At 36.6% G+C, this 22769-nt stretch overlaps 1 protein-coding gene across 1 annotated transcript in view; it reads right to left on the bottom strand.

Annotated features, from left to right (window-relative positions):
* Nucleotides 1-16255: 16255 nt before the first annotated feature.
* B3GNT2 (UDP-GlcNAc:betaGal beta-1,3-N-acetylglucosaminyltransferase 2) overlaps nucleotides 16256-22769 on the bottom strand; it is a 40353-nt gene continuing 33839 nt past the window's right edge. Inside the window, exon 2 of the mRNA XM_044660685.1 lies at nucleotides 16256-18822. Within this exon, the coding sequence (XP_044516620.1) occupies nucleotides 17620-18813 (1194 nt within the window). The 5' untranslated portion in view covers nucleotides 18814-18822 and the 3' untranslated portion in view covers nucleotides 16256-17619. The remainder of the gene's footprint in view (nucleotides 18823-22769) is intronic.

Genomic DNA, 22769 nt, shown 5'->3' with positions numbered 1-22769 from the left:
CTGTTTGACCAGGGGCAAGTTGCAACCTCTTTGTGGACCAAGCATTTCTCTATGAAATCATAGGGCTGCTTTGAAAAAACAGTCTTTAAATGTAGTTTTCCATCTATCCCTTCATTTTATAATGTCAATTTATGTTACATTCTGCACCACCACCACCACCCTTAAAACTCAACATATCAGCACCCTTTCTTCTTTATTCTTTACCATACATGCCTAAGAACAAGAATAGTAGGTTGGGGAGGGGGAAATTCCAAAAGCTATGATATCTTACAATTTAGGCTGCTTCTCTCTACATATCCCATTTGATTTTCTAAGCATTTCTTTCTGCTGCCCTTTGTTAAATGTAATTTTTATTGTGTTATGATCTGAAAAGGATGCATTTAATATTTCTGCTTTTCTACATTTGGTTGTGAGATTTTTATGCTGTTATTTTTGTGAAAATGTCATGTACTGCTGAAAGAAAAGGGTATATTTCTTTCTATTTCCATTCAATTTTCTCTAGAGGTCTATCATATCTAACTTTTCTAAAGTTTTATTTATCTCCTTAACTTCTTCCTTATTTATTTTTGGTTGGATTTATCCACTTCTGAGAGAAATACCTCACTAGTAACATTTTATTACCTGTTTCTTTCTGTAATTCATGTAACATCTCTTTTAGAAATTTGGATCCTATGCCATTTGGTGTATATATGTTTAGTATTTGTTGTGTTTCATTGTTTATGGTACCTTTTATCAGAATGTAATTTCCTTTCTTATCTTCTGATTAGATTAATTTTTGCTTTTGCTTTGTCTGAGATCATGACTGCTTTTTCCATTTTGACTGAAGCACAATATATTCTGCTCCAGTCCTTTACTTTTACTCTGTGTATGTCTTTCAGGTTTAAATGTCTTTCTCATAAATAGTATATTGTGGGATTTGGGTTTTTAATCCATTCTGTTATCCTTTTCCCATTTTTTAGATGTCTTCATCCCATCCACATTCACTGTTATGATTACTAGTTCTGTGTTTCCTTCCATCTTATTTTCCCTGTATTTCTTTCTCTCCTTTTAGTCATTCCCTGTTCACAAATATTTCCCTTCCAATCACCACCTCCTCCAATCCATCCTCCTTTTTGTCCTTCTCTTATTCCTCTTTCCCTCCTGTTTCCCCATAGGGTAAGGTAGGTTTCTATAGTTGTCTGAGTGTGGGTGTTATTCCCACTTTGAGTTAATTCTGAAAAGAGTTCAAGCATTGCCTCATACTCCCATCTTCTTCACTGTACTGGCTGTTGGGTGTCTTCATGTGAGATAATTTACCTTCTTCTATCCTTCCTTTTCTCTTCTCCCCATGCATTCCTCTTTCCTTTCCCTTGATTTTTTAATATCAATCCATCCTATTCTGTTTACTCATTTCCTTCTTTGTATGTTTACTCCTTCTTACTGTCCTAGTAATGATAAAGTTATAATATTATATTATATTATATTTTTAATATCTTAAGTATCTTAATAATCATCTTCCCAGTTATGAATGTCACAATTCAAACTTATTAAAACCCTTAAGTTTTCACTTTTCTGTTTACCATTTTATACTTCTCTTGAGTGTTGAATTTTATTATTAAATTTTCTTTTCAGCTTTGTTTTTTTTTTATCAGAAACACTATTTCTTTAAATATCCTTTTTTTCCTCCTGGAGAGGTATACTCAGTTTTGCTGGGTATGTGATTTTTGCTTATAGGCCTAGATCCTTTGCTTTTTGGAATATCATATTCCATGATTTCCTGTCCTTTAATGTAGAAGCTGCCGGGTCTTGTGCAATCCTGACTATGGCTCTCCAACATTTGAATTGTTTCTTCCTGTCTGCTTGCATTACTTTTTCAATGGTCTTAGAGTTTTTGAATTTTGGTATAATAGTACTAGGATGTTTTATATTAGGATCTCTTTTAGGAGGTGATTGGTGGATTTTTTCCATTTCTATTTTTTCTCTCTTGCACTAGGATATCAGGATAACTTTCCCTGATTATTTCTTGTAATGTGGTATTCAGGCTCTTCTTTTCATCTTAGTTTCAGGTACTTTGATGATTCTTAGATTATCTCTCTTGGACCTATTTTCCAGGTCAGTTGTTGTCCCAGTGAGTTATTTCAGATTTTCTTCTGGTTTTTTTTTTTTCATTCTTTTGGTTTTGTCTTATTTCCTGATGCCTTATGGAGTAATTAGTTTAATTCCAATTTTTAGGAAGATATTTTTTTCCTTGAGCTTTTGTCTTTCCTTTTCCATTTGGCCCATTCTAGCTCCCAAGGTGTTGAATCTATCTTTTATTATTTGATTTTTTTAAACTTCTTTTCCAAAAGGTCTTTTACAGCCTGACATCCATTTTCACTTTCCCATAAAGCTTCATATGTTTCATTTTTGCCATTGTTGTCCACTTCTGAGTTTATTTTTTTATTTTTCCTGTTACTAAAGTAACTTTTTAAGGTTTGTTTTTTCTTTGTCTTTTGCTTATTTTTGTAGTTATTATATGCCCCCCCCCTCACCTCCCATTACCTTGTCTATCTGATGAGACTCTGCTCTGTTCCTGAGACAGAGGAACACTGTTCCAAATTTGCATTGTAACCTTCTCTAGAGTTTGGGGATAGTTCTGACTCTCTTTGGGTGGCTTCTTGTGGGGAGGCTTGCAGTAGTTTTTCCCAACTAGATTTCACTTCCTCTACTTTCCATTTCCCTATTGTCCCCCTTGTTGGGCTATTCTCTAATCTGACCTTTTATTACCTCAGGCCACATAGAAGCAGGTAAAGGTGGCTTTGAACTACTCCCTCCCTCAGCTGATTTCATTGCCTTGGGCAACAAGTATGGCTCTTGGCTGTGAAGTTTCCTTACCTCAGATCTTTGTAGGGCTGATCTTGGGCTGCTCTCCTTTTACTTTTTCATTGCCTCAGGCCTCTTAGCTGCTAGTAGAGGTGTGCCAATGTGTACTCTTCAAGCTCTTCCTGGTGCAGGACTCACTGAGCTACTCTCCCCTCTCACCTTGATGAGATGTGCCTCTCCTGCTTCCATTTGTTTGTGGGTGTTTGATTTTCTATTTTTGCGTGTTTGGAGGTTTGGGGCAAGCTGAGCATCCCTTAATCATTAATCTTAGCTTCCAACATCTCTCTAAATATTTCTTAAGACGAGTTACTTACCCAGAACTATGTTGAATACTCTGGTGTTCGTGTTGTTGTTCAGTTGTTTCAGTTATGTCTGATTCTTCATCACCTTATTTGAGGTTTTCTTGGCAAAGATACTGGAGTGGTTTGCCATTTCCTTTTCCAACTCATTTTATTGAAGAGTGTCATTCCTGACTGACCAAGAGACTAGTGAGACTAGAATGAAGTGATACAGAGAAGCTTTATTGGAAGGAAGGAGGGACAAGGGAGAATGGAGGGAAGCGGCAGTGAAGGAAAGTGCCCTGACACCAGGAGAGGTGGCTGCAGAGTCCTGTCTGAGTGGGGAAAGGGGAATGGGGGAAAGGGACAGTGAGGGGGGAAGATTGGCAGCAGTAAACATGGCTGCCGAATCTCCATCTGAGTAGAGATGGTTCCAACCTCTTATAGGGATGAGAAAACCTGAATTGCCATCACTGGCTCAGGTAGCTTAGTTGGGCTCAGTTCACTGAATGGCCCTGAGGGTGGAAAGTCTCAGATTCTGGAGGTGGAAAGAAGTTCTCCGGCTGATGGTCAGTCATGTGGGAGGTCATTTGTCCAGGCCTGACAGGAAAGTCTTGGGGTACCACCAGGTTTTACTGGGGCTTTGTTACAGGTGTTGGGAGGGAGGGTTTCTTAGTTTCTCTAGGGGTTGGTGGGAAAGGGGTTTTTGATCCCACATTCTATCAATGAGAAAGCTGAGGCAAACACAGTTAAATGACTGGTATGGTGTAAGTATACATGCTTTATTAGTTAACCATTTCTGCCAACTAAAATGCAATTGGCCACAATTTGTAAATCTTTCATACTTACATGAAAGTCCCAGTCCATTGACTCATTTGGCATTGGAGGAGACCCTGGATTTTGGAAGGCTATACCTTCTATTAGATTGTAAACTGCTTGAGGGCAGAGATTGTCTTTGACCTTTCTTTTTTAAATCCCCAGAATTTAGCACAGTGCCCAGGCACATAGTTGGTACCAAATAAATGTTTATTGATTGATTATGGCACAGTATCTAGGAAGTTCCACCAAGTGGGAAGGGCTTCAAGAATGATCAAGTGTGGCAAACTCTGCTTGCTGCTTCTGGACTCTATACCACAGGTGTATGGGATGGATAGAAAAGATTACTATCTCTTGTAATCTAGTCAATAAGCTTATATGCTTCCAAAAGAAGTGAACAGGTTCATGACAATGAGACTGTCACTTGCAAGAAAGTGCCACACCACCATCATCAGTGTATATGTTCCCACTGTGATGAAACCCTGATGAAATCAAAGAAAGATTTTATGAAGACCTGGAGACCTTCATCATCAGGGTGCTGAAAGGGGATAAGGCTGTAATTCTGAGAGATTTTAAAACCAGCATGAGCACAGATTATCAAACATGGCAAGGAGTCTTTGAGAGGAATGACATCATAAAGAGCAATAGCAATGGTCTGAAGACTATGGAACATTTGTACATCTCATGACCTTTTTTTTTTTTTTAACCCTTATCTTCCATCTTGGAATCAATACTGTGTATTGGTTCCAAGGCAGAAGAGTGGTAAGGGCTAGGCAATGGGGGTTAAGTGACTTGCCCAGGGTCACACAGCTGGGAAGTATCTGAGGCCAGATTCGAACCTAGTACCTCCCATCTCTAGACCTGGCTCTCAATCCACTCAGCCATCCAACCACCCCCCTCATGACCTTCTCATCAACAATTTGTCTTCCATTTACCTAAATGCAATAAAACTTCATGGATATACCCTCAAAGCAAACAAAATATTGGTATTTCATAGACTATGTCACTGTAAGAAGAGACAGACAGAATGTCAGAATGCCTAAGGTGCTATGTGAGGTGCAGTGTGCTAGATGATCATTCCCATTCAACAGAAGCTGTGGCCCCATGGCAAGATAACTACCAGAAGATTTATTGCCAACATATTAGAAGCTTCTTTGTGTTTCTGAATAGTTTGTTGATGATTTGAAGGGAAAGCTGAGTCAATACATGGTTGACAATTGTGGAGGAGCGAGCAGCTTTCAGAGATGTGGCGTGGAGCATATGGTGTACTCATCTGGGCCAGACCACTCACAATCATCAGGACTGGTTTGATGAAAATGAGAAGGAAATTCAGAAACTACTAAATGAAAAACAAGAACTCCTTGTTTTTTGGCAGAGTTTATTGGCAGGAGAGTCTGTCCATTTCTAAAAAGTAGCATTTAACTATCAAATGTAAAGAGCAAAGAAGATTAAGGAGATGCAGGATTCTTGGATCAGTAAGAAAGCAGCTGAAATTTAGTTTTATGCTAATAGTAACAACCTAAAATGCTCTAATGATGCCCTGAAGGATATTTATGAGCCAAAGAGCTATGGTGCATCTCAAGTACTCAGTGAAGATGGAACCACACTGATCAGTAATAAGGACGTGATCCTGGAGATATGAGCTGAACACTTCTATAGTGTTCTCAATAGACCATGATCAACCAATGCTGAGGCCATGGGTCATATACTTCAGGTTAAAATCAATCCTTCTCTAGACAAACCTTTAAGTGAAAAAGAGATTTTGAATGCCATGAGGGTCCTTTTGTCAAAAAATATGATTGGGGATTAAAAAGGAAAGAAAGCAAAGGCCTGCAGACTGATCAGAAGTTTCTCATCTGTATAAAATTCTTTCTTCTGGAAAACAGCCACATGAAGATGAATGAACTATAACACAAGAAAAGGTAATGCTGTCTTGACAGGAAACAACTGGTTACCAATGTAGAATCATTTCTGGCTAAGTCTTATGCAAACTATTCATTAGAGCCAAGGTAAAAATAAAAAAAATAAAATAAAAAATAAATAAGGATGACAAAGATTCAAAATGAAAAGACACTGAATTTAATTATGGTAGTTTCAACCTAAAATAATCAAACAAATAATTGACCTTAAAAATAGGAAATAATAGCTGAAAAAAATGTGGTATATGATTATAATGGAATTATTGTGATATGAGCAGAATGATTTTGGAAAAACCTGGAACTTAAATGAACTGATGCAAAGTGAAGTGAGCAGAACCAGAAGGACATTGTACAGAGTGACAGCCATTATTTCTTGATGAACAAATGTGAATGACCTATTCTCAGTAATACAATGATCCATATCAATCCCAGAGACTCATGATGAAAAATGCCATCTGCTTCAGAGAAAGAATCAGTAGAGTCTGAATACAGACCAAAACATACTATTTTCCACTTTATTCCATCCTTTTTTCCCTTTTATTGAGATCTCTCCCACAAAATGACTAATATGGGAAAATGTTTTACATGATTGCACATGTAAAATCTATATCAGATTGCTTATCAGCTCAGGGATTGGGAGAAGGTTGGAGGGAGGGAGGAAAAGAAGGAGAGGGAAAAGGAAGAAATAAAAGTAATATTCAAGAAACATTGTTGTTCATCCATTTCAAGGAGGACCAGTGACATCACAGGTGGTCTTGACTTGTGTGTGAATTGGATTTAAGTTGCACAAAGCTATCAGTCTCACTCTCTCTTCCAGATTCATCCAAGTCCAATGGCAAGACAAAAGTCAACAATGGCCCAGAATACAGTAAATAACTTTGGCATCTTTGCTGTCTGACCAAGTTCTAAAGGGCTCCACAGTACTTGCTTCCGATGCCTTTGTGGCAGTTGGAATAAATTGTTCTCACTCACCCATTCCACAGGGGAAGGTCTTCTCAGCTTGGAGTAGACACTCATCTAACTCACCAACAAGTCCGAGACCAGTCAGTTTCCCTCACCCTTGTTTAGCCCATCTGCAAAGACAGTTTTACTGGGGTATGGCTAGAGGGCATACCACAGCTTCCTAGAGCCACAGGTGAGAGTAGAGTGAAAGGTGGACGCCAAAGGATAAGCAGTCCCAATAAGGGCTCAGCAAGCACTGACATCAGAGATGCTAGTCCTCCCTGAACATCCCATACACTTCGGAAGAAATATGGAAAAAAATACTGACTAACAAGAAGATGTAAATATCCATTTCCTGGTACAAATCACAAAATCAGCCTCCCAGAACTGTAGAGATTTGCTGGATCAAGACCCCTTCTCCAATTGAAAAAAAAAATAATAATAATCAAAGCAACCGACATTACTTACTTGCCTTATTGATGATTTCTCCTTCCAGAAGGCAAAAAAAGAATGTGGGACAATATACTGACCATAATCATGTCAATGAAAACAATACTGAAAAGCAACTGAACTCAGAGTAATCCTAATCAGACCCTGAAGCATGTATCCATCCTCTAGGTACAGAGGCAGGGAGTTATGTAAAAAAGATGTTTCACTTGACATAAAGCATGGTTATTTTGTTGGTAGTTTTTTTCATATTATTGTTCTATGCTACAAAGCAGGGTTCAATGAATGGAAAGAAGAGCATATCTTCACATGAAATGCCTATAATAATAATTTTTAAAAGATTTCCAAAATGGGCAACTGTGTGGCTCAGTGAATTGAGAGCCAGGGCCAGAGACAAGAGATCCTGGGTTCAAATCTGACCTCAGACACTTCCTACTTATGTGACCCTGAGCAAGTAACTTAACTCCACATAAGCTCCCATAACCAATAAACAGCATTAATTCCAAGATGAAAGGTAGGGGTTTTCAATTAAAATATATATATATTTCCAGGCAATAATTGGAGGTTTGACATTTCTTAGTTTTACATTCTGGATTTATTTCTAACCAATTAGGAGGAAGAAATTCATAGTAAGGAAATAATAGATAACTTAAGGAGAAAGTTGCTATGTCTTCTTGAGTTCATGATAAATAAGGAGGAAAACATAAACAAGCAATTTTTTTAACCTTAATTTCCGTTTTAGCATCGATACTAAGTATCAGTTCCAAAGGCAAAAGATCAATAAAGACCAGGCAATTAAGATTAAGTTAAATGACTTGGCCACGGTCACACAGCTAGAAAGGGTCTGAGGGCCAGATTTGAACCAGAACCTCCCATCTCCAGACCTGGCTCTGTCCACTGAGCCACCTAGCTGTCCCAATTAACAAGCTTTATTAGACACCTATAATATATATGGAATGAGATACTTTAGGGGCAGTGAATTCTCTATCATTGAAGGTCTACAGAAAGAAAATGTGGATGGTTACACATCAAGGCTATTATAGCTAAAATTCACTCTATGGGGAGAGTATAGTCTAGACCTGTGAAGTCACTTTCAACTACCCAATCCTATTAGGTACGCAGTCTGCTACAGGAGAGAGTGCTGGCTCTCAAGTCAGAAGTTGGGTTCAAATCCTGCCTTTATCATTTACCTTGTGATCTTAGGCAAATCACAACCTCCCCTGGAACTCAAATTCCTCTGATTTCTGGTCCCACATCATCAAGAACTTATTGGGCATTTTGAATCAATGTCCTATAAGTATCTCAAATCAACATGTCCAAAACAAAATTCATTGTCTTTCCCCAAAACCCTCCCCTTTTTGAGATTTCTCTCTTACTGTTCTTTTCTTTTCCCCCCTATTATGGTTGAGAGCACCACCACCCTTCCAATTATCTAGTTTTTCCCATCTCAGCATACCATCTCATCCTACATATCCATATTGTTTTAACCTTCATCAACTCTCTCCTCTATCTCCTTCCCACTTACATAACTACAATTCTGTCTGTGCCCTCATCACTTTTCAGCAACCTATTTCTCCTAGCAGTGTAATGTCTTCCCACTATAATTTCTCCTCCACATAGATACCATCTGTTATATTGAATCTCTGGGAGCTTGAAGTTCACCTTTGATTGACAGATAAGTCAGTTGGATAGAATGTTCCCAGGGAGGCATGCGAAAGGCAGGAGGGGGCAGTTGAGAACCCTGAGCAGAAGTTCTGGGTCTTTTACCTGTGCTGAGGCTAGAGATCAGTGGATCCTGGTCTTGGAGAGAGAGGGTGCAAACATCTCTCTGCAAGCAGTTCCTGTACTTGATAAACTGTTAGTTTTCATGATTATCAACCTGGAGATAAAGTATATATTAGAAACTTCACAGAAAACCAAAATGGTTAGGTCCTCATGAAATAATCTTGGTAACACCATCTTCAGTAAAGATTAAGAACAAGGATTCGTGGTATCACTACACATACCTAAAGAAAGACCTCAAGGAAGCAAAGTCCTCATCAAGAAATCTGTCTGAAATGCAAGAAACAGAGTCTCAGCTAAACAGGCAGTCTCACTCACAAGATACAGAATCTGATATAGAAATAGAACCTCAAAGTAAAAAATCATACTTGAAAAAGCCTCAAACAGGAAAACAACATGAAACAGCTAAATATCAAGAACTTGATACTCAAATCACTGATTTAGATCAAAGTCCTCATTCATGTACGAAGATCAACAGTTAAGTCTATCAGAAAGTAGTAGTGAAGAAGGAGAAACAGAATATTAGTTTAAACATTATATATTTACATCCATGACAAGTGCAAACATAAAGTCTCATAAAGGAATCTTGTGGCATCCCAAGTCATTTTCATAAAGCTCATGTCTTGCTCTACCTTACCTCCTTATCCAGTAGATTCCAGTCATTCCTCTCTTCCTCTAAGATCAGATACAAATTCCTCTTTTTGGCATTTAGAGGTCTTTACAACATGGCCCCTTTCTACTTCCCCAGTTTACTTATAAATTATTCCCTTACCCACATTCTATTAACCAGGCATACTGGGCTATCTGCTGTTCCTTATATATGACTGTTCCAACTTTCTTCCTCTATGCCTTTGAACTGGCTGAATTTCATGCCTGGAATGGTCTCAGTGATAATTGTAATTTTTATGTTGTTTGAAGTTTATATATTATAATATTCAAAATGGAGTCACTTAGACTCAGTGGTCCTAATATGCCCATAAAGCATATGGGCAAAGACAGACAAGGTTGTACTTTTCCATTGTTCTGACCTGTGTTAACCCAGTATCAGGCAGTTAATGCTCAAAGCTTCTGACTGAAAGAACTTCTGACCAATCGTAGGTCTAACTGAGTCATTCCTTCTTCCTACCTAACTCTGAGCCTCTCCCAATTTCTGGTGTTGATAAAGGAATTCCCCATTCCTGAGTCTCACCCAAGCCTGATATTGGTAATTGACTCCTGAGAACTTCACCACATGTGGGTCTGATTAGGAATGCCTCCTCTCACATCTGGCATTGGTTACCTATCCTCCAGGTTATATACACCTCCATTTTTGGTGTATATAACTTTACTGCTTGAACGTCAGTTTTGAGCACGTTCTTTTTCTAACATGTCTCTCTCCTCTTGGCACTGAGCTAGTTTCTTGAATTCTAATACTAATTTCCTATAAACTCCCAAACTTGGGTTTTTACTTTAACCCAAACTGTGAGGCAAAAAAAAAAAAAAATAAATAAAAAGCACTCTTCATCCCTTATCTCTGCCTCTTGCTGTCCCTGGCTTCCTTCAAGTCTCTGTTAAAGCACCACCTTCTACAACAAGTCTTTCCTGATCCTCTTGGGTAGTAGTAGGGCTTTCCCCCTCAAAGGTTACTTCATGTGTTTTGTGCCCATCTTTTATATATTTATGTTCCTCTTGTCTCACCTGCAGAATGTAAATTTCCTGAGAGAAAGAGTTATTCAATTCTCTCTGCATCCTCAGTTTAGTATATAGGAGGTACTTGGCAGCTAGGTGGTGCTTTTATTTTTTTGCCTTTGATCTTCAGCCTTCCATATTGTTTCAGCTGCATCTAATTAATTCATGACTCTGTATGGGGTAATCTTGGCAAGTCTAATGGAGTAGTTGGTCATTTCCTTCTCCAATGGATTGAGGCAACGGTGTTTGAGGGATTTTGCCCAGTCACACAGCTATTGACTATCAGGAGGCCATATTTTAACTCAGGTGTTCCTAACTCCATGTCCAGCATTGCCTAGCACATAGAAGGGACTTAATGTTCATTGAGGTATAAAATGAGACAGTGGTACAAGACCACATCTAAGGTCCTTTCCAGTTCCAAATCCTCTTCTACCACAAAACAATGGGTCAATTTGGGGTTTTTTGGGGAGGGACTTTTGGTTCAGACCCAATAGTTCAGTAGGGTAGAAAAATTCTAGTATAGAAATTCCCTTTTATCTATAACTTTTAATCTTTGGAAAATTCTCTGGATCAAAGAGATTAAGTGATTTGATCATGGTCTTACAAGAAATAGACATAGAAAGCCAATTTTACTTTTGGAATGAATTCTTATATTAAAAAACAGCAGCTAACACCACTGAATATTAAGCAATGTAATAGTGGCTCTCAGGAAATGTTTTCTCATATACTTAAGAGCTGGACAAGATCTTAAGTCCAGCATTCTGCCATGCTGTCTTTCTAGAGCTGACATTTTACAAATGACCTAATTCAGAGGTTCTTATACCTTATATCTCCATAAACTCCTGAAGTGATAGGTTTGAATAGATTTTATTAGAGAGGGGTTATGAATTTAAATGGGAAAAATATTTCCTGTATTTTCATCAATTTAACTGAAATTTAGTATTTCCTTCCTTTATGTAATAATTGCTAGCATATCCATTAGTGGTATATGGTTTGTAAAGCAAAACATGTTATTTCATTTGATTCTCACAATCACTGTGGAAGGTAGATTTATTATTCCCATTTTACAGATGAAGAAACTGAGGCTATGAGAAGTTAAGTGATATTTCTAAGGCAACATACTACTATATAACAGAAGGTTGATTTGAACTCAAGTCCAAACCTAGTGCTCTTAGTGGGTTGATAATCTTCAGCAGACTGTTAATGAACTCATGGACACTCATGGATTAAACACAAAAAGTTTCAGAATCCTTGCACTAATTTAACAAAAATTGTGATTTTAGTCAATAAAGTCATGCACACAATATATAAAGTGCTTATCTATAATTTTCATTTGGTCACTTTATTTTTTCTTAAGGTTTTTTTGTTTTTACAACATGGATAATATGGAAATATCTTGCATGACTTCACATGGATAATGGGTATCATATTGCTTGCCTTCTCTGTGCCTGGAGAGAGAAATTGGACACAAAATTTAAAAATAAATGCTTTTTTTTAGAAAAAGGTAAATTAAAGAACAAGCAGTTTCTAATGGAAGCTATCAGCAACTCAATTAAAGTAAAATTCAAAAGACTAATACACTAAAATATTAAGAGTGGCAGAAACACAAATTAAAGCAAACTGGCAAAATGATAAGTACTAGAGAGCCTACAGATCAATTAATGTACCCAGAGAGGTATGATTGGTGGTGCTGAGTTAGCACAAAGCCTAGGACATAGGAGGTCCTTAATAAATACTTGTTCCTTTCCCTTTCCTGAAACACGGAAACAGGCACACTTCTGCACTGCTGGACGAGCTGTGAATTTATCCAGTCAATCTGGAAAGCAATTTGGATACAAAGATTACTAACCTGTGCATGCCCTTTGAGACCTAAAAAGATCTATACATATAAAAAATATTTATAGCAGCTGTTTTCATAGTAAATAAGGGGTGGTTCTACAAGAGAATGGCTAAGCAAATTATGAGTGTAATATAATATTGTAGTCATAAAATGACATAATGAATAAAAGAAATTATCAAGACTCCTATGAATTGATATATTAAGAAGCAAGCAGAATTAGTTTTTTGTTTTGTTGTGTTTTTTTAACCCTTGTACTTCGGTGTATTGTCTCATACGTGGAAGATTGGTAAGGGTGGGCAATGGGGGTCAAGTGACTTGACCAGGGTCACACAGCTGGGAAGTAGCTGAGGCCGGGTTTGAACCAAGGACCTCCTGTCTCTAGGCCTGACTCTCACTCCACTGAGCTACCCAGCTGCCCCCAGAACTAGTTTTATAATGACAACAAAATCAGAGGGAAAACACCTTTGAAAGACTTTGGAATTCTAGAATTTTTTTGGTTGTTAAATGGGTTAGACCAGTGATGGGCAAACTATGGCCTGAAATGTTCTATCTGGCTGCAGGACATTATCCCCAATTTGACGAATACAATAAGTAGGATGCAATATAATGAAACTTTGAAAGAGTTGCCTTAGAAACAGACAGATGAGCATTTCCTTTCCTTTAGCCCCCTCTTTAAAAAGTCTGCCCATCACTGGGCTAGACTTTAAATACACATCAAATAAATCTTATTTCTTTCTTTCTTTATTATTAGTTTGTTGTTGTTTTTTAATTTTTTTAACAAATTTTGAAAATTTTTAAAACAAAAATTTTTATATTAATTTATTCAAATAAATGAGGTCCTAGAAAGACTACATGAACTGGTACGGAGTGAAATAAGCAGAAGCAGGAAAATATTGTACATATTAAAATATTGTACATAATAAAAGAAAATATTGTGGAACGAGCAACTGTGATAGGCTTAGCTACTCTCAGCATTTCCACAATTCTGAGGGACTTACGACAAAGAATGTTATCTACCTCCAGAGAAAGAACTGTTGGAGTTGGAATGCAGGTGAAAACATACAATTTTTCACTTATATGATTATCCACTTACAAAAATGAATTAATACAGAAATGTCCCATATTTCTCACTTGGCCCAGATTGAATAGCTCACCACCTCTGGGACAGGGAGAGCTCTACTACTAACCAAGAGGATCAGGAAAGGCTTTTTGTAGGTGTGATGTGAGGCAACTCACCTCCCTCTTTAGGTCTGGGATGGGAGGGAGGGTGAAAATTTGGTTCATATAACTTTGGAAAACTTATGTATAATTTTACATATAATTGGTAAAAACAACCAAATAAATGAGGTGAAGATTATAAATGCATAAATTTCATCCCCACAGCAACCCTGTTAAGTAATTTTACTTTATAGACAAGGAAAGTGAGAGTGAGAGGTCAAATGATTTCCTCATAGTTTGTTACCTGGTTGCCCTGTGTCAGGACTTCTCTATACCCCAGTTCAGTTCATTTTTAAACTTAATATCATTATCCTGTAAAATCTTATCAACCTTGGGACTTCACCTCATGAAGACCTGATTTGGAGGGTGGACTTGTAAATTCCAAACTTCCATATAAGGAGAGAGCTCAGCTCAGAAATCTCACTTCTCACCTGGTTGCTTGACCCTGGGTCCCGTATTTTCCCTTACCACCTTTCAACTTCCTTTTGTTGGGCAAGAGTGTTATTTTCCCCCCCCATATTTGCATCTCCAGCACTTATCACAGTGCCCAGCTTTATTAACTGATTGACAGTTAAATGGAACCCAAGTCTTATTACTCCAAATCCAATCTTTCCACCACGCCATGTTTTCTCACTGTTTCAGTATGACATATTTGAAATGAAATATAAATTAACAAAAGGTACAAAAGAAAGTACTAGAAGAATTCAAAGAAAAAACACTCAAAATATTACTTATGGCTGGGAGGATCATGAAAGGTCTCAGTGTAGGTGACATTCGTGTTGGATTTTGATATTTTGGGGTAGGATTTCAACTGGAAGAGGCATTCAAAGGATTAAAAAAGCCACATTGTTCTTGCTTTCTGGAAGGTTAAAACTTAGTTGCTGTTGGTAGTGTTCCACGAGTTTAGTGGGCAGTTAGCATTTATTAAGTAGTATGGACACATATTTGCTAGGGGATGGCCAGGTGATATTTGGGGAAATCAGTACTTAATTACCAAGAATATTATTGCTGTTTGTGAGGGCTTTGCTGTTTTGGGCCAGTGTTCTCCAAACTCTGACACAGGGACTCTGTTGGTAATTCCAAAATGCTTACCTTCCAAAGACCCTTCCTCACTAGTTTATCTCCACTGGGCCATTTCTGATGTACATACACTGACAACTGAATGTGGCTAAAAGTACATAAATATTAAAAAAAAAAACTTTCAGGGGAGAAACAGACATCTGAAAAAATGCAGGACAAGTTACGCTAGCAAATGCAAATTATACATCTTTTTTATGCAGCTGCACTAATATTTCATGACCATTGCAGGAGCTGGCTTTGAGGTTCCTTCTAACAACATCCCTAGCAACTATTTTTCTATTAAGATGAAGGCAAGGGGCAACTAGATGGTACAATGGATAGAGCACTTGGCTTAGAATTGGGAAGACTTTTTCACGAGCTCAACTCTAGCCTCAAATACTTCCAAGCTGGGTAAACTGAGACAAGTCACTTATAATCCTGTTTGCCTCAGTTTCTTCATCTATAAAATGAGCTGGAAAATGAAGTGGCAAATAACCCCAGTATCTCTGCCAAGAAAACCCCAAATAGGTTCATGAAGTGTCAGATGACTGAACAACAACAACAACAAAAAAAAGGCATTATTAAGTACTCTACAAATAAGCTGGCTGATGCATTAACTCAATACACAAATCAGCAAAGAACTGAAGAGCATCTGATTTCCCATTTAATTTTCTAAAAAAATGAAATTTTTTAACCTTGCCAAGTGACTTCTACTTGACTTTTTTTTTTAGTTCTTACCTTCTTAGTATCAGTTCCAAGGCAGAAGAGTGGCAAGTGGCAATTCAAGTAAAGTGACTTGCCCAGTATCACACAAGTAGGAAGCTTCTGAGGCCAAATTTGAACCAAAGACCTCCCCATTTCCAGGCCTGACTTGACTTGAAGTCACCTCACTGACTTTTAAGCACTGAGAATGCAGCTCTATTGTCTCAAGAGTTTTCATGGTATCTAACTAATAAAATAAGACTATTCAATGAAATAATGCAATAATATAATCTACTGTTGTAGGCTCATGGAATCACAGACCTAGAACTGGGAAGGACCTCAGGTAGGGCAACCCTGTGATTTTACATCTGAGACCTTAAGAGGAAAGTGAGTTGTCTCAGGTCACACAGGTGGTAAGTGGCAAAGATGAGATTTAACCTTAGATTGTAACACATTAGGTTTAGCATTCTTTCCACTGTAATACACTAGCTACAGTCACCCCTTCATAATTTTTCCCTGCTTTGGTTGCCTTACAACACTGGAAATGGGAAAATTTTTTTTATTTGCTAAGCATGAGTCACTGGATTAGATAAAAGCATGATTTCTTTAGAGTCAGAAAGTTCCTGAAGATGGGCAATTTTCATGAAAAGAAATAACCCGTTTTTATGAATATGGAAAAGAACAGATACTAAGTTCTAAAATGTGTTAAAAGATAACAAAATGTTACACATTACACAAAAGAATTAAAAATACACATAACTTTATTTCCACCCTTTTACATATCAACTATAATCTATAATGCAAGAATTCTGAGTGACAGAATAAGCATAAAAATGGTACTTTAAGATAGCATGATACTGAATAATGTCAACTGTTTGGCAGGATTGTTAAATCTAGTAGTATATACTCAAAACAACTTTTTGAATTCAAAAATAACACTTAGTTTTATTTGACATGTTACATCTTAACTTTTTAAAAATATCATGCTCTAATTAAATATTTAAAGGACAACACTGTATACAAATAAAATATTACACAAAATATATTTAAGAAAATGTTTTGGTCAGTCTGAACAATAAATAAAAACACAGGCACTTCTACATATAGACACAGGAATCAAGTCACTACTCAGAATAATTATTTTATACAAGCAATGTGTAAAATATGGCAAGAAAAGAATTCCAGAGTTCAACAGAGAAATCATTCATGAAATGATTCCATCTTCAGGTTATTACCTGAAGTATCAAGAATTACCCTCAAGGCCCATAGGACCATTTAGTAGTACAAATCAAACAATCTTAAGTAGTGAGCAATTCAATAACAATTACCCATTTGCAGATCATAATTACCACTTGCCAATGAAAATGGAGTCTACTTTTTAGGTATGATTAGTAAGAGACAACTTGTCATGTCCATTTAAAATATAAAACTAAAACATAATATCCTAGTAATACTGCCTACCATCCCCAAACTAAGAAAATGCCTGTCTGTGCCCTCACTGCTATGATGGGTGCTTTCAAAACAAGATTTAAAGGGAAAACTCACTCAGCCAAATCAGCTTCATCTTGAATAATTGGGGGTTGGGGGGCCATATTGACTCAAGAAAATACTGTTGGGGTGGCAGCAAAGACAGAAGTGATTAATTATTTATAAATTTATGTTTTTCTAGACTATGTTAATATGAAATTAATTTCATCTCAAGGCATAATTCTCATGAAAACAATCTTCTACCCAGGAAATCTGCCTTAACCAATGTACTAAGGAATAAAATCACCTTAACAGCTCTTCTATACCTTTTGGGAACAAAATAAAGATAGAGCATAAATTTGGGGAATTTGTGACTTTAGAGGTGAAAGGGAAATAGCACTCAAATAGAATGACCACTGGGTAGAACTAAACCTTCATGTTATTCTTTTCATGAAGAATTATGACCATTTGTATCCTCACTTTCCAAAATACTATTGAAAAGTTTAAATGCTTCTAAAAAGATTCCAGGAAAGAAGCAATTCCAATGATTTAGCACAAAAATTACACCTAAATTAAGGGGAGAAAAACTAGGAAATCTCTTAAGATATATTCTTTTATGCATATTTTACTTTCATATATTTCAGCAATTTACACGAAGATTTTGAAGCTGAGACCAAATGCTAATCATTTCCTGTGGTTTTCTGCTATGTACTAACATTAAGTCTGTGTAAGAGCAAATATTTTTCCTGTTTTTTTCTTCTATATCAAATGTTCTAAAGCCTCTGTGTTTCTCTGGAGCGAGGCCAAGTTTTTGAAGGCACATGCCAGTATAAACGTCATCAATGGGATAGAGAAGGACCTGCTCAGATACTTTGTTCAGCCTCAGGGCTAGACTGCCAGAATAGAGAAACCCACCCCCTCCTGCATAAGGAGGGTAGGCACCTTCATAAACACTTTCTGGGATATAGTATTTTAGCTTTTTCTCTCGATGAGGTCCAGCATCTTTGATCACATCACCTATAAATAAGTCTTTGGCTTTGTCCTTGGATATGCTATTCAAGTAATTTAGGATCTGATGAGTATTTACAAAAACATCATCATCCCCCTTGAAAACAAACTGGACATCAGGACAAGAAGTGCTCACCCACTTCAGAAACAGTACTTCTTTCAGAGTCAAGTTGAAGAAAGTATCTCTGTAGTTCCAAAGAAGAATGTCTCGGTGCTTCTCACTCTCAAATTTCAACATATCTGAAAGGTCAGGAAAGTGATCTTCAGGGGGAGTCTGTCCCAATAAAAAGACTCTTACAACCGTTTGGTTCCCAAAATTAGTCTCTTTTCCCCAGGACTCTCGAATTGCTTGTCTTCTATCAAAATGGGATGTGAGTGACTTAATGGCTAACAGAAGGAAAGGCTTCTGTTTGCACTTGTCCAGTTGATCTATCAGCAATGAATAATTTCTACATCTCAGATAAAGCAGAAAATCTTTAAATCTGTCTGGTAGATTTTCAAAATCCTTAACTGATGAAATCACTGATAAGTCTGGTTCACAGGAATTCAGAACACTTGCATTGGAAATCAAATTTTCTTCTACTGTAGTATTGGTCAGGATGCTCAAAATGGGATTGTACAGGTTATTTAGTTTCTCTTGTTCTCTATTCCAATAGGCCTTGGCAGGTACAGGTTTCTTCCAAAACTTGCCTTTGGGCATTATAACTTCTCCTTTTCCACGATCTTCTTGACTACTACTTTTGGAGACTTCCACAATCAAATAAATAAAAAAGTTTGCCATCATCAGAACTCCCAACAACTTTATCCTTCGGCGTCCAACACTCATTTCTCATATCTGAAATTTAAAAAAAAAAAAAAAAGACTATTAGAAACATAATAGGCTATCAGTTTACAATTATTTATTTGTATTTTTTTCTTGTATGTGCTCGTTTTCTGTTTCACATATTTGACCTGTCTACCTAAATTCAATTGGTTGGCTCCTATTTGGCATGGATCATGATGCCTATCATTTGAATTCTTCATGATGTCAACTCTACAGTGTCATGTGATCTGATGGTTATGCAAGGGATTTTGAATGTTAAGATCCGTTATTCAGTTTTTAGTTCCTCTTTGAAAAATACCCAAAAGTTTGTCCCTAAAAGGCAAAGAAATAATACTTTCCTATTAAAAACATAAAAGGAGCTTATGGTGGGAAAGAAGATAAAATATGTATAGTTATTTACCAGATATCCCCTTTCAAAGTATAAAATTCCCAGAAGATCAGGACTAGTCTTGTCCTCTTTTTGGTTTACTGTCTGGAATTCATATTAATCCAACTCTGCCAAATAAAGATTATAGACTGTACCCCAAGGGCTACTGGACAAAAACAAGATACATCTCCAGAAGTTGAGAGAAATATAGAAAAATTAACATCTCTCAAAGTACGGTCAAGGGAAAAAATACATATACATATACATATACATATACATATAATGGATATGATCAACTAAGATGAAGGCAACACAACATTAAGAGATTGTGAATAGGAACCTTGAGGCTATAGTTCTCCCACTTTAATCATGGATGGATGTCTCCTAAATTATCAGAAGTAAAAGGTGTCTCCCTAAACTCCAGATTTTAAAACACCATAAAGAAATACATATAATGAATTCTAACATACTAAGAGAGTGCTGACATTAAATTCATGAGCTTTTAAAGGGAAAAATGGGAGAAAAATAATTTTTTTTTATATTTATCAAACATGGTTCAAAGGTTGGATGTAACATATCTAATATTGGCAGATATACTAAAATATTCTGCTCATTAGAGGAAGAAATAGTACATGGACTTCAAAGACTTGTGACAGCCTGTGAATCTTCAATCAGATAATTGTTCCTACAGTTTCTAAAATGAGGATAACTATTAATAAGATCTGAGCCATTAATTTTATTGTAAAATGAAGATGGAATGTGCTAAAGAAGGTTCAAAAATGACTATTTTTTCATGTGTGTATATGGGGGGGGCAGAAATTGGCATATTTATAAGATAATTCACTTCCATACTATTTCAAATGTGGAATACTTAGGCCTGCATGTTAATTATAATTTAAAATTCCTTCATGAGGTTAAAGAGATAACAGAGAGATTATGCTTAAAAACAGTCATAGAATCTCAGAACTGCAAAGGAACACTGCAGTCATCTAATTATATCTCAACAGAAATCTCTACAATCCAAGGATCTCCAGCAATTTTAGCAGCTGAAGAATACAATGAGTTTACTTTCATGTAAATTTAAAATATTAAAAAATATTTGCACTTTGTGCCCATTTCTAACATCTATAAAAAAGCCCAGAAGAGAATTAGAAGGAACCTAGCAAAAAATGCAAAATCACTCTATGTGACACACATCCTGGCCCTCACCCATTATTGTCTTTGAAATTAGGCAGAGTGGCAAAATCTTTGAACTTAGAAGTTAAAAAGATCTGGGCTCATCAGAATTCTGATAACTCTCTGAAACTCAAATTTGTCATCTTTAACATGAAGATAACAAGTATTTCTAACTGCTGTGATTGTTGTGAGAAAAACCGCCCTGGAAACTGGAAAACTTATTATGAGCTAAGGGCTTCAGACCCCAGGGAGGTCATTACTTTTGCTTTCAGGTTGCTGCTTTGGCAATGAACAAGTGCTTTGGCTGAAACAACAAACATTACAACTACTTTTATTATCAGCTGATGTGGTATGCTTTTTGAAGTACAAAGTAATTTGTATACCTTATCATTTATAAAGTTTAGTATTTCGGGTTTGACAATAATCTGCAAAGTAGAAAATATTATTTCTATTTCCTCGTGCCATACTTTATCATACTCTAATGTTAGTCCAAAAGTGATGGTTCCACTATCACTGATGCAAAATATAAATATGTTGTTATATGATGTTATATAAAAACTCTAGATCTTTTCATTTTTTGTCTGCTGTCCATTCAGTTTCATTCTAAAATGCCCCCAGGATGATCAGGCTTAAATGTATTTCTCAACAACCTTAGGGTAAATACATTTTCCCCTCCATTGCTTCTATGTTTTATGAAGGGATACTGCTCATAATCTTCAACCACTGGTCTCTTAAGATTTTTACAAACAACTATTTATCTCTTCTCTCATTTACAATGCAACTCTTGCACTCACCTCCTCCTGTTTGACAATGTATTATTATGTTTTTAAACTGTTACCTTCCATCTTAGAATTAATACTGTGTATTGGTTCTAAGGCAGAAGAGTGGTAAGGGTTAGGCAATGGGGGTTAAGTGGCTTGCCCAGGGTCACACAGATTACAATGTATTATTAAATACCATGTACCATGTATTAAATCTGAATACTTGGAAAGAGAAGTAATGATCTAAAAACCCACATGACTTCATCAAGAACAAGTTGTGCCAGACTAAGGAATTCATTTCCTTTTTTTTCCTGACAGGGTCAAAGATGAGTAGATCTTGGGTTTTGACTCATTTCAATTATTTATAAAACAGCTACTTTGGACAAGTTACTATAGAAAGTACTCTACTGCTGACATATTTAGATTTTATCGAGGAATGATGAAATCTCTTATAATACTCTGGTGGGCCATTGAGGGGAGATGTGACCTGAAAGATGGTTCAGTCAGGAGGTGAACTTAGAAATGATTCAATGATCAAGCCAAATAACAACGTGGAGAAAAGGTTCTGGTGGACTACCCGAGGGTTGTAGCCTTGGTCTTATTTTGCTCAAATTTTTATCAACAAATTAAACAAAGATGATACAAAACTTCAAGGAACTGTAGCAAAAGCATTGGATAAAAGAATCAGGACCCAAATATAAGATATTAGATAGCTAGAATTATTAGACCAAACTTAGTAAGATTAAATAATTATTATAATATTAACTATAATTAATATGTTAATTAACACATTGATTAAATATAATACAAAGTGCTCTATTTAGAGGGAAAAGATAGAGATAATGTGATATGGGATAACGGTAATGATGCCCTATAGTTGAAGTAGAAGTTCTATAATAGAAGAAAAAATAAATGCTGCAAGTATAAGGGAGATAATAGTTAGGAAGAGTTCAAATGAAAAAGATTTTGAGCTTAGTGAATTGAAAGCTCAGTATGAACCATGTGACATAGCAGCCTAAAAAATATTTCATACAAGGTTAGGCTACGTTTATTAACAAGGCCCTACAGACCCAAGGGTGTCTTTTGCTCTGATTAGGCCACACTTGGTATATTTTTGCTGGTGGCCACTTTTTAGGAAAAGATAAAACTGGTATGAGTCTAAAAGCATGCTACCAAAGTGAAGGATGAATTGGAAACCATACCACATGAGGAAATGGAATTGTTTGACTTGGAGAATAGAAAGCACAAGCCACTTTCCATTATCTAAAGTGCTATCATATGAAAGAAGGTCAAGAGGAGGAGTAAACAGGTAGAAGACAGAGAGAGAGGGGCAGATTTAGGCTTAATACTAAGGAAAGACCTCCTAGAAATTTGTACTGTCCAGAAGTGGACTGGGCTGTCTTGGTAAAGAATAAGTTCTCTAACCAAGGAGGTCTTTTCCATTTGAAGCTGGATAGTCACTTGTCTAGGTTATTCAAACCTTCCCCTGATAATCCTTCGATTTTCGTGATTGTGAAAGATGACACCTTCAAGCAGTGACAGTGAATGAAGCTACTTAGGGAGAAAGTCTGGAGGGAAGAAAGGTAAGGTTAGATTTGTAAGTTAATAAGGAAATGGAAGCAGAAAAACCAGTAGAGCATGTCACAGAAGTCAAG

This window comes from Gracilinanus agilis, chromosome 2 (assembly GCF_016433145.1).
Source record: "Gracilinanus agilis isolate LMUSP501 chromosome 2, AgileGrace, whole genome shotgun sequence".
Taxonomy (NCBI): domain Eukaryota; kingdom Metazoa; phylum Chordata; class Mammalia; order Didelphimorphia; family Didelphidae; genus Gracilinanus; species Gracilinanus agilis.
Note: the sequence above shows the minus strand (reverse complement) of the source record. Positions and strands in the feature narration are given on the sequence as shown.